Source organism: Lissotriton helveticus, chromosome 10 (genome assembly GCF_964261635.1).
Source record: "Lissotriton helveticus chromosome 10, aLisHel1.1, whole genome shotgun sequence".
Taxonomy (NCBI): domain Eukaryota; kingdom Metazoa; phylum Chordata; class Amphibia; order Caudata; family Salamandridae; genus Lissotriton; species Lissotriton helveticus.
Window position 1 is genome coordinate 27,797,285 of NC_136071.1, and position 12,785 is coordinate 27,810,069.

General features: G+C 52.6%; 1 protein-coding gene across 1 annotated transcript in view; it reads left to right on the forward strand.

Moving 5' to 3' along the window:
* Positions 1–467: 467 nt before the first annotated feature.
* The window catches only part of FAM50A (family with sequence similarity 50 member A), a 60,032-nt gene continuing 47,714 nt past the window's right edge, over positions 468–12,785 (forward strand). Inside the window, exon 1 of the mRNA XM_078664650.1 lies at positions 468–684. Coding sequence (XP_078520776.1) covers positions 574–684 — 111 coding nt within the window. The 5' untranslated portion in view covers positions 468–573. The remainder of the gene's footprint in view (positions 685–12,785) is intronic.

A 12,785-nucleotide genomic window follows, 5' to 3' on the forward strand; every position in this document is an offset into this window, starting at 1 on the left:
GGAAAGATGCAAGCGATCCAATGAAAAGGATGGTTAAGAATCTACACTGCAGCAGTGACACAAAACAGGACAAAAAATGCATAAGAAGCATGCACATTAAAATGATAAGACCCACTCAGTGATAAGCAACGAGCTGAGAAAAAAACACTCTATTATTGTTGTGGACAATAAATCATAGACAACAAGCAGCTAAAAGCGGTCTATAGGCGAGACCTAATAAAATAAATATCTAGTAAGATGGCGCCCAGCACTGGTCAACTCACGTATACCTTAGTAAGCACTCTAGCTCTTCGAAAAGTTTGTGCACGATTTCTGCGCGCCCTCTTGAGGTTGGCAGCGCGCTCTCCGCACCTGCTGAACTTGCCTGCTTCTGATTGGTGGCGTATCTACTTGTCTCCGGAATTTTTAGGAGTGTTTTATTCCTTGTAGCGTCTCCAATCTCAAGATGGCTGCCGCGCCTGCGCAGTGGTTGACGGCGTGACGCAGGCGCAGTGGTGTTGTTGTATTTGGACCCCGAGCTGTGCGGTTGAACCGGAGCTTCGAGCAGCGGAGACCCGCGGGGGCACCGGCAGCATGGCGCAGTACAAGGGGGCGGCCAGCGAGGCCGGCAGAGCCATGCAGCTCATGAAGAAGCGCGAGAAGCAGCGCGAGCAGATGGCACAGATGAAACTACGCATAGCCGAGGTCAGAGTTGAGGGGGCACGGCAGGGGTCAGAGGTCACAGGGCACAGGTGTCAAATAGGGAATTGCCAAGGGGAAGAGCAAGTGGCAGTGCTGCTGGGGCTCATCTAAAGAGGGGAACCAGGGATAAAGGGGGTAGAATACTGGTGTTCTGTCAAGGGGCATGAAAGTTCAATGGTTGAAGGGGAATGACCATTGATAACCTTATTTATTTATTTTGAAGGTTTTATATAGCGCGAACAAGACTCTTGTGAGTATCAGAGCGCTTTACAAGTCATATGTAGAAGGCAAGATATAGCATACAGAGATCTATGTGAAGATGTTATACAAAGCTCTTAATCGAATAAGGAAGAAAAAAAAAGACCCTTCCCCTGGCCCCTATGGGCTAGGGGAAGGGTCAAGGCAAATGGTATAGGACTCACACAAGGAGGGTCATGGGTCACGGGGGGGGGGGGTGCTGGATAGCTATAGTAGGGTCTAAGATGAATTTGAATGAAACATTTCCCAGTTAACATGAAGTTTCAAATCTATGAAGGGCGCGAGGATTATGCATAACTTTCTTCACTCTCTATTAACAGCATGTTCAAAGATTAAAGTAAAACAAAACACATCACTGATCTACAACTCCCATGAACACCAGTAGTAACCATGGCCACCAATAGTCCAATCATATAACAGTCTGATAGTCCATATAATACAGTCCATGCCGTAATCCTTCTTCTTCGCTGTAGGATGTTAAGCCTGCTGGACCTTATTCCGGTTTAGAATCCAATCCTTAGAAGATATGGATAGAAGGTTATAAATCTATCACGTAATTGATTTCTACCATTGCATCCAACACTCGGGAACGTTTATCAAATACTATGAGAATATCAATGGACATGACAATCATTATCATACTGTACACTAGGCGTTCCATTACCCACATTAGATACTGACGTACATAATATGTTTGGTTATCGGATGGAAAACAATGTTCATATTAAGCCACAACTATAACAATATATAGAAATCGTGTAAAATTCCAGTACATCCCTGATAATCGCGGGATACCATTTTCTAACCTGTAGAAGCCATGTAGATAATTGCATAAGTCCTCCCAGGGAGGGTGGCATAGCGATATCATGCCGGAAGGGGGGAATAATCATCACCACCCTGTCCTTAATAGTTACCCGACACCCGGCACGCTGCATCAGTCGCGCCACGGAGGACTTATCCATTTTGCGCATCTAATATCAGCCAGGTCCTATCCGCCTCCACGGATCCGGATCAACTATCTTCTATATCGAATAGACCAACTATAACTCGATTAAATCCAACTCGAGCACTATTAATCTAACGAGAGGTATCTCAAGGTTTTAACGTCCAAATATCAACCATATTGACGTGATTATCGATTCCGGCATCACGATAGAAGAAATTTTTCATCCTTTTTTGGGAACATTGTTCTATAGACTCATCCAATTTCGTGTTCATATTATGAATTTCTAAAAGAAAGCATACCTTATCTAGGATCGCCGTCCACGTCTTCCTATCAGATCTAATTTGGTACACCAACATTTACTTAAGAGCATCTGCCCGAGCAAATCCCTGGTCTGTACGAAATTATTTTGTGGCTCCTGAAGAAGGCGTTAATTCGCCGAAACGCGCGTCGAGTACTGTATTGTTAATCTTGTTGGACACCCTAATTTATTGGTGTCCCTTTCATAATTTTATATTGTACCATGTTTTGTAATGTATTGCATATATGTAATTTTTATTATTGTATCATCTAGGTTGAATTATTATTGATTCACCACAGGTCTCTTGTTTTTTAATATATGTCTAATTTGATTAAAAATTGATGATTTTAGATCAGCTTTTTCAGCTTCTCAAGTGTCCTTGGTTTTGGGTCCTTCACTTGTTTATTTTATTTGAAAGCTTGACTGCCTAGGAATTCTTGCATACAGGTTGTTTACCCTGCCCTAGGAGTCTACTATAGCATTACCCAGGGGGTCCTTGTTATTTCCACACTTAATAGAACTGAAACTTTCCTGCATGTTAACTAGGAAATCTTTCATTCTCAGTTAGGACCAGAGGCGAGGATTATGCATTTTTAAAGCTCACTTACCACCAGTGCATCTGTGTCATGGATTTGTTTAAAGTATAACTTTTTGAAAGTGGAATCAGAGGACCGATCCACCGCATTCATGATATCTTCCAATCTGCCCCCTACCTTGACAGCCTTGGAAGACTTACCCCCTCTAGTGGAGTGTGCCCCAAACTCAATGGTATCGATACCGGCCTCTGTCATGACCCATCTCATCCACCTGGCAATTGTCGGGGAAAACACAACCTTGGAGGGTTTTTTAATGGCAATCAGCTCCCCTGGAGGCCGCACCTCCAATGTCATGTCGTTAGTAGGCCTTCAGACATCTCACCACACACAACTAGAGGAGTCTCCGGAAAAGCTTGATAGGATAGAGGTAAAGATTCTAGCCGATAGATCTAATGCCCTCACATCTGAAGATCTCTTGCATGAGATGAGGCAGAGCAATATTTGCAACTTCGTCGATATTTCCTTCCTGGACAGATATTGATTGTCCTGCCAAGAGGACAACATGCATAAGACCAAATTGACGTCCCAAAGACACGCGTAGCAGGGTTCGGGGGGAAGGGGGGATGGTATGAGAAATTCTGATGCCCATGAGCAGTTTACTTACCATGGAGTATTCCCCCACCGGAACATAATTCACCGTTGTATGGCCCACTGAGATAGCCGATCGGAAGGAGTTGATGGTACAATTGGCCAATCCTTCCTGAAAAAGGTGCGCCAAGAAGTTCACTATGTCAGTAACACTGGTGCCCACGGTATCCAAGTGTCTCTCTACACACTAACGCACCCTTTTCCTCCAAGCCAATCTATACCTTTTGGTGGTCACCGGGGCCCATGCCTGTTGGATAAGGAATTCAGCTCCCTGCAAAAGTCTGATGTCCTGCCAGCGTTGCCTGAAATCCTCCATGCCATGAGATGGAGATGACCCTGGAGAACCAGTGGGTGTGGCTGGCCCAGTGGGTCCAACATGATCTCTTCATATGATGGAAGTCTTACCAGGTCGGCCCACGCCAGTTCCCGGAGGGAGGGGAAAATGCTTGAGATCGCCATACCGGCATGACTAGGATTAGTGAGGCTCTCTGGCCCGGACTTGCGCTGCTACCCGCTGGATGAAGAGACAAGGAGGGAAGGCATAGGCCTGATCCGCCGACCAATCCTGAAGGAAGGCATCTACTGCCTCCACCCACGAATCCGATCTCCAGCTGAAGTAGCAGGCTAGTTGAATGTTCCATCTGGAGGCGAACAGATCCACCTAGCATGGCCCCCAAAGTACAGTCAGTGCCTGAAACACTTTTTGGTCAAGTCTCCAGTCGCTGGCATCTCTGAGGTACCTGGAGTTCCAGCCCGCAATGGAGTTCTGCACTCCCGTAAGATACTCTGTTGTTGCAGAAATCTGACATTGGAGGCAGTAATGCCAGAAATCCTTGGCAAGATCCGCTAGGGCTTGGGATCGGGTGCCACCCAGTCGGTTGATATATTGCACCACTGTCATGTTGTTCATCCGCAGAAACAAACAGTACAATACTCTGTCCCTCGTAAGAGCTCGACTAGCAGAGGAGCCCGCTAGAAGCTCTAGAAAGTTGATGTGGAGAGCTAGTTCCTCCTCCATCCATCTGCCTCCCATGGAGGTCGACCCACATCTGGCGCCCCAACCCAGGCGACTGGTGTTTGATTCTATCACCAGGTCCGGACGGGATCTGACGATCCTCCGACCATTCCATACCTCCATGTAGTCGATCCACCATCGCAGTGCCGTCCTGGCTTACTGAGTCCGTCACTAGCACGGAGTACATAAGTCACCTCCAAGGGCTCTGTAGTTTAGCTGTCCTGGGAAGATGGCCTGTAACGAGGAAGATAACAAACCAACAATCCTGGCCAGCTGAAGCAAAGAGATTCTGTCCTCTCTGAGAACCTTCCTCAGCACCGGTAGATTCAGGGCCGCTGCCTTGAAATCTATGCGGAAACCCAGGAAAATCATGCTGTGTTGTGGAACCAGGTCTGACTTCTGTTGGTTGATGATGAACCCTAAACTCTGGAGAACAGAAATGGTATTCAGTATTCAGATGAGCTATCAATCGGTCTTGGGACTGATCCATCAGTAAGATGTCGCCCAAGTAAATGATCAACCTGATGCCCAGTGTCCGGAGATGCTACACAACTGGTTTGAGGATTTTGGTAAAGCACCATGGTGCTGATGACAGGCCGAATGAGAGAGGCCGGAATTCAACTATTGCGTGGTGTGTAGGTAGGCCAGAGGGGCTCTATTAATTTTACGCCACAGCTGTAGCGTTTTAGTATCCCTTTGTGGATTAACAGTGACAATGCACTGGGAGTTTCCCTCGGTAGAAGATTAGAAAAGCGGGACAGCGCTCCGCGTGTAGATTCAGAAAAAGCAGCGTCAGTCAGCTTGATCGGGTACAATGAGCAGATTAATTGAGCCCCTCTGGCCTACCAAACACACCCCATTGGATTGACAGCCTGTCCTCACATTGAGTACCCGGACGTGTCCTCATGTGAGTAAACCCTTTTCCTCTATTCTTCACGGGTGGCACATCATTTTCACAAGGCTGCGCCTAGCCTAAATTAAGATGTCCCTTCATCAATAGTCCTGAAGAGACCCTACATTGTTTTGAGGGTCCAAACACTGTCGACAAACAGAAGAAGCAAACCATTTTACCAGCACATATCGTATATAGCTGCTGTTCACATGGTATTATTTTGATAATGGTCGACTTGTACAAACTGTGGAAACCTTGTATATAATATTCACATTGTCACTTAGGTTTAGGTTCCCTTTGTCACTTGGGACACTATGGACAAATGTTGTTTTGATGTATAATGTTTACTCCTAACTATATTGTTGAAAAAATCCATAAAATATACTACACTGGAATCAGTGTGTTAGTAGTTCCTTCGCGCTCTGCCATTATCTAACCCTCTATATTATGATTGTGCTTATGTATCATAACCTAATAGTATAATCATTCCACAGGAACCACTGTTTTTCCTATATAACTATTACCCTGGTTACCTTAGTGAGTAGGGTTGCCCTATTTCTCTTGAACGTCACCACCTCTAAGGTTCTCACCTGTACTTTTTAGGTCTCGCTGAGCCAGCGCATGCGCTGTTCGCTCTGCGAGACATTTAGTAGTGGGCTTTGAAAAGTCCTACTCAAAGACTTTTGCTGGCCTCCAGCTTGCGTTCACGAGCGCTTGGACGTGCACAGGCCATCGGGCTTTCTGTAATGGCTCATTAAGCCTTACAGCGCGTGAATCCTCTCCCCTACCTCCTCCCTTCTCCCACTCCCTCCTCGTCAGCTTCTCTCATTGTTGGATCCATTTCACAGGGAAGCAACTGAAAGAAGGAAAGAGAGGTGGGCTGCTCGCACGCTCAACTCGCAGGCTCAACTCGCAGGCTTGTTTAATGTTACACTAACAGTTCCCATGCTTCTTGTTTGGTTTTCATTTGCTCTTTGGCACAACAGTACCCGCTCTCGTGAAGTAATGATGCTTTGGGTAGACGGCTCCGTCACTGAATTGCTGTTGCTACATATATCTGAACAATCCAATAACTCGGTCTCTGATTTGGTTTAGTCCTTTTTAGGGCTCGCCTGCTGTGCGCATGCGCATAGCTGGCGAAGCTCTATAGGGGTTTAAACAGCGTTTACCCAAGCACGATTCCACTGGCGATTTCTTGAAGTGCATGTGCTTTTTAGGTCATTGCGCAAGCGCAAGCCCTAAAAAGCGCGTGCACAATGCCACCAGCCGCCTGCCTGCCTGCCTCGCATTACCACATCAAAGGCAGCTTCTCAGCGTGCGCTCATCCCCTAATTATTCACGGCCGGCCGGCCGGCCGTACTTTCAGTTTCACGGCCGCCGGCCGTGTCTCCTTTTATGCTAACTCCCTCTGTACCTCTCCTTGCATCCTCCTCTTTACTTCGATTCCTGCCGTTTTCTCTCTTCTCTGGCTGTTTGCTTTGCTTCCTTGTTAGGACTTGTGCCCCCCTCACCCTCACCCTCACACTCACTCACCCTCAACCCCTCACCCTCAACCCCTCACCCTCACCCCCAACCCCTCAACCCCTCACCTCAACCCCTCACCCCCTCACCCCCGCACCCTCACCCTCACCCTCACCCCCTCACCCTCAACCCCTCAACCTCAACCCCTCACCCTCAACCCCTCACCCCCTCACCCTCAACCCCGCACCCTCAACCCCGCACCCTCAACCCCGCACCCTCAACCCCTCACCCTCAACTCCTCACCCTCAACCCCTCACCCTCACTCACCCTCACTCACCCTCAACCCCTCACTCACCCTCACTCACCCTCACCCTCACTCACCCTCAACCCCTCACCCTCACTCACCCTCACCCTCATTCACCCTCAACCCCTCACTCACCCTCACTCACCCTCAACCCCTCACCCTCACTCACCCTCAACCCCTCACCCTCAACCCCTCACTCACCCTCACCCCTCACCCCTCACCCCCAACCCCTCACCCTCAACCCCTCACCCTCAACCCCTCAACCCCAACCCCTCACCCTCAACCCCTCACCCTCAACCCCTCACCCTCAACCCCTCACCCTCAACCCCTCACCCTCAACCCCTCACCCTCAACCCCTCACCCTCAACCCCTCACCCTCAACCCCTCACCCTCACCCTCACCCCCTCACCCTCACCCCCTCACCCTCACCCCCTCACCCTCAACCCCTCACCCTCTCACCCTCACCCCCTCACCCTCTCACCCTCTCACCCTCACCCCCTCACCCCCTCACCCTCAACCCCTTACCCCCTCACCCCCTTACCCCCTCACCCTCAACCCCTCACCCTCTCACCCTCAACCCCTCACTCACCCTCACCCCCTCACCCTAAACCCCTCACCCTCACCCCCTCACCCTCAACCCCTCACTCACCCTCACACCCTCACCCCCTCACCCTCACCCCCTCACTCACCCTCACCCTCAACCCCTCACTCACCCTCACCCCCTCACCCTCAACCCCGCCCTCACCCTCAACCCCTCACCCTCAACCCCTCACCCCCTCACTCACCCTCACCCTCAACCCCTCACCCTCACACCCTCACCCTCACACTCACTCACCCTCAACCCCTCACCCTCACACTCACCCTCAACCCCTCACCCTCACTCACCCTCAACCCCTCACCCTCACTCACCCTCAACCCCTCACCCTCACTCACCCTCAACCCCTCACCCTCACCCACCCTCAACCCCTCACCCTCACCCACCCTCAACCCCTCACCCTCACACTCACCCCCTCACCCTCACCCACCCTCAGCCCCTCACCCACCCTCAACCCCTCACACTCACTCACCCTCACCCTCACTCACCCTCAACCCCTCACCCTCACCCTCACCCTCCTCACCCTCACCCTCCTCACCCTCAACCCCTCACCCTCAACCCCTCACCCTCAACCCCTCACCCTCAACCCCTCACCCCCAACCCCTCACCCCCAACCCCTCACCCCCAACCCCTCACCCCCAACCCCTCACCCTTAACCCCTCACCCTTAACCCCTCACCCTTAACCCCTCACCCTCAACCCCTCACCCTCAACCCCTCACCCCCTCACCCTCACCCTCAACCCCTCACCCTCAACCCCTCACTCACCCTCAACCCCTCACCCTCAACCCCTCACTCACCCTCAACCCCTCACCCTCAACCCCTCACCCTCACACCCTCAACCCCTCACCCCCTCACCCTCAACCCCTCACTCACCCTCAACCCCTCGCCCTCACACCCTCACCCTCAACCCCTCACCCTCACACCCTCACCCTCTCACCCTCACCCTCAACCCCTCACTCACCCTCACCCTCAAACCCTCACTCACCCTCACCCCCTCACTCACCCTCACCCTCAAACCCTCACTCACCCTCACCCCCTCACTCACCCTCACCCCCTCACCCTCACACTCACTCACCCTCACACTCACCCTCAACCCCTCACCCTCACTCACCCTCAACCCCTCACCCTCACCCGCCCTCAACCCCTCACCCTCACCCGCCCTCAACCCCTCACCATCACCCACCCTCAACCCCTCACCCTCACCCACCCTCAACCCCTCACCCTCAACCCCTCACCCACCCTCAACCTCTCACCCTCACCCTCACCCTCACTCACCCTCACCCCCCCCACCCTCACTCACCCTCACCCTCACTCACCCTCAACCCCTCACCCTCACTCACCCTCACTCACCCTCAACCCCTCACCCTCTCACCCTCACCCACCCTCACCCACCCTCAACCCCTCACCCTCAACCCCTCACCCTCAACCCCTCACTCACCCTCACCCCCTCACCCTCACCCTCAACCCCTCACCCTCAACCCCTCAACCCCGCACCCTCAACCCCTCACCCCCTCACCCTCAACCCCTCACCCTCAACCCCTCACCCTCAACCCCTCACCCTCAACCCCTCACCCTCACCCCTTCACCCTCAACCCCTCACCCCCTCACTCACCCTCACCCCCTCACCCCCTCACCCTCACACCCTCACCCTCGCCCCCTCACCCTCACCCCCTCACTCACCCTCACCCTCACCCCCTCACTCACCCTCACCCCCTCACTCACCCTCAACCCCTCACCCCATCACCCTCACCCCCTCACACTCACCCTCACACTCACTCACCCTCAACCCCTCACACTCACCCTCACACTCACCCTCAACCCCTCACCCTCACTCACCCTCAATCCCTCACCCTCACTCACCCTCAACCCCTCACCCACCCTCAACCCCTCACCCTCACCCACCCTCAACCCCTCACCCACCCTCAACCCCTCACCCTCACCCACCCTCAACCCCTCACCCTCACCCACCCTCAACCCCTCACCCTCAACCACTCACCCACCCTCAACCCCTCACCCTCACACTCACCCTCAACCCCTCACCCTCACTCACCCTCACCCACCCTCAACCCCTCACCCTCACCCTCACTCACCCTCACCCTCACTCACCCTCACTCACCCTCAACCCCTCACCCTCACTCACCCTCAACCCCTCACCCTCACTCACCCTCAACCCCTCACTCTCCCTCACCCTCACTCTCCCTCACCCTCGCTCACCCTCAACCCCTCACCCTCACTCACCCTCACTCACCCTCAACCCCTCACCCTCACTCACCCTCACTCACCCTCAACCCCTCACCCTCGCTCACCCTCAACCCCTCACCCTCACTCACCCTCATTCACCCTCACCCTCACTCACCCTCAACCCCTCTCACCCTCACCCTCACTCACCCTCACTCACCCTCACTCACCCTCACCCTCACTCACCCTCACTCACCCTCACCCTCACTCACCCTCAACCCCTCACCCTCACTCACTCACCCTCACTCACCCTCAACCCCTCACCCTCACTCACTCACCCTCACCCTCACTCACCCTCAACCCCTCACCCTCACTCACCCTCAACCCCTCACCCACCCTCATTCACCCTCAACCCCTCACCCTCACCCTCACTCACCCTCAACCCCTCACCCTCCCTCACCCTCACTCACCCTCACTCACCCCCACTCACCCTCACTCACCCTCACTCACCCTCAACCCCTCACCCTCACTCACCCTCAACCCCTCACCCTCACTCACCCTCAACCCCTCACCCTCAACCCCTCACCCTCAACCCCTCACCCTCAACCACTCACCCTCAACCACTCACCCTCAACCACTCGCCCTCAACCCCTCACCCTCACTCACCCTCAACCCCTCACCCTCAACCCCTCACCCTCACCACACATATTGTGTTACAATAGGTGTCACATTTGCGAAAGATAAAACTATTGGCATTGTAAATAACAAAGCTATTAATTTCGCTATTTTCAAAACAAGCACATAAATAAAAAATGTGTCCTTTACAATACCAATAGCTCAAACTTTCCTAATGCGAGACCTATTGCATTGCTGTGCTTCTCTCCCTTGCTGCACTCTCCTGCTCTCTAGAGATGTGGCCTAACGACCAGAGCTGCCATCTAAGTCACGTAAATACAAAACATGTTGCATTCCAAATGCTATAGGTGTCACATTCGCGAAAGATATAACTATTGGCATTGTAAATGACAAAGCCATCAATTTAGCAATTTTAAAAACCAACAAATAAATAAAATATGTCATTTACAAGACCAATAACTCCAACTTTTCTAATGCGAGACCTATTGCATTTCCAATGCTTGTTATTGATTGATCTTAGACTTAGACCCTCAACCCCTCACCCCTTCACCCTCAACCCCTCACCCCCTCACTCACCCTCACCCCCTCACCCCCTCACCCTCACACCCTCACCCTCACCCTCGCCCCCTCACCCTCAACCCCTCACTCACCCTCACCCCCTCACTCACCCCCTCACTCACCCTCAACCCCTCACCCCATCACCCTCACCCCCTCACCCTCACACTCACTCACCCTCACACTCACTCACCCTCAACCCCTCACCCTCACACTCACCCTCAACCCCTCACCCTCACTCACCCTCAATCCCTCACCCTCACTCACCCTCAACCCCTCACCCTCACTCACCCTCAACCCCTCACCCTCACTCACCCTCAACCCCTCACCCACCCTCAACCCCTCACCCTCACCCACCCTCAACCCCTCACCCACCCTCAACCCCTCACCCTCACCCACCCTCAACCCCTCACCCTCCCTCAACCCCTCACCCTCAACCACTCACCCACCCTCAACCCCTCACCCTCACACTCACCCTCAACCCCTCACCCTCACTCACCCTCACCCACCCTCAACCCCTCACCCTCACACTCACTCACCCTCACCCTCACTCACCCTCACTCACCCTCAACCCCTCACCCTCACTCACCCTCAACCCCTCACCCTCACTCACCCTCACTCACCCTCAACCCCTCACTCTCCCTCACCCTCACTCTCCCTCACCCTCGCTCACCCTCACCCCCTCACCCTCACTCACCCTCACTCACCCTCAACCCCTCACCCTCACTCACCCTCATTCACCCTCACCCTCACTCACCCTCACCCTCACTCACCCTCACCCTCACTCACCCTCACCCTCACCCTCACTCACCCTCACCCTCACTCACCCTCACCCTCACTCACCCTCACCCTCACTCACCCTCACCCTCACTCACCCTCACTCACTCACCCTCAACCCCTCACCCTCACTCACTCACCCTCACCCTCACTCACCCTCACCCTCACTCACCCTCACCCTCACTCACCCTCAACCCCTCACCCACCCTCAACCCCTCACCCACCCTCATTCACCCTCAACCCCTCACCCTCACCCTCACTCACCCTCAACCCCTCACCCTCACCCTCACTCACCCTCACTCACCCTCACTCACCCTCACTCACCCTCACTCACCCTCACTCACCCTCACTCACCCTCAACCCCTCACCCTCACTCACCCTCAACCCCTCACCCTCACTCACCCTCAACCCCTCACCCTCAACCACTCACCCTCAACCACTCACCCTCAACCCCTCACCCTCACTCACCCTCAACCCCTCACCCTCAACCCCTCACCCTCACCACACATATTGTGTTACAATAGGTGTCACATTTGCGAAAGATAAAACTATTGGCATTGTAAATAACAAAGCTATTAATTTCGCTATTTTCAAAACAAGCACATAAATAAAAAATGTGTCCTTTACAATACCAATAGCTCAAACTTTCCTAATGCGAGACCTATTGCATTGCTGTGCTTCTCTCCCTTGCTGCACTCTCCTGCTCTCTAGAGATGTGGCCTAACGACCAGAGCTGCCATCTAAGTCACGTAAATACAAAACATGTTGCATTCCAAATGCTATAGGTGTCACATTCGCGAAAGATATAACTATTGGCATTGTAAATGACAAAGCCATCAATTTAACAATTTTAAAAACCAACAAATAAATAAAATATGTCATTTACAAGACCAATAACTCCAACTTTTCTAATGCGAGACCTATTGCATTTCCAATGCTTGTTATTGATTGATCTTAGACTTACAGATTTAATATCCTTGAAGCAAGCTGGGAGATCAGTTCTG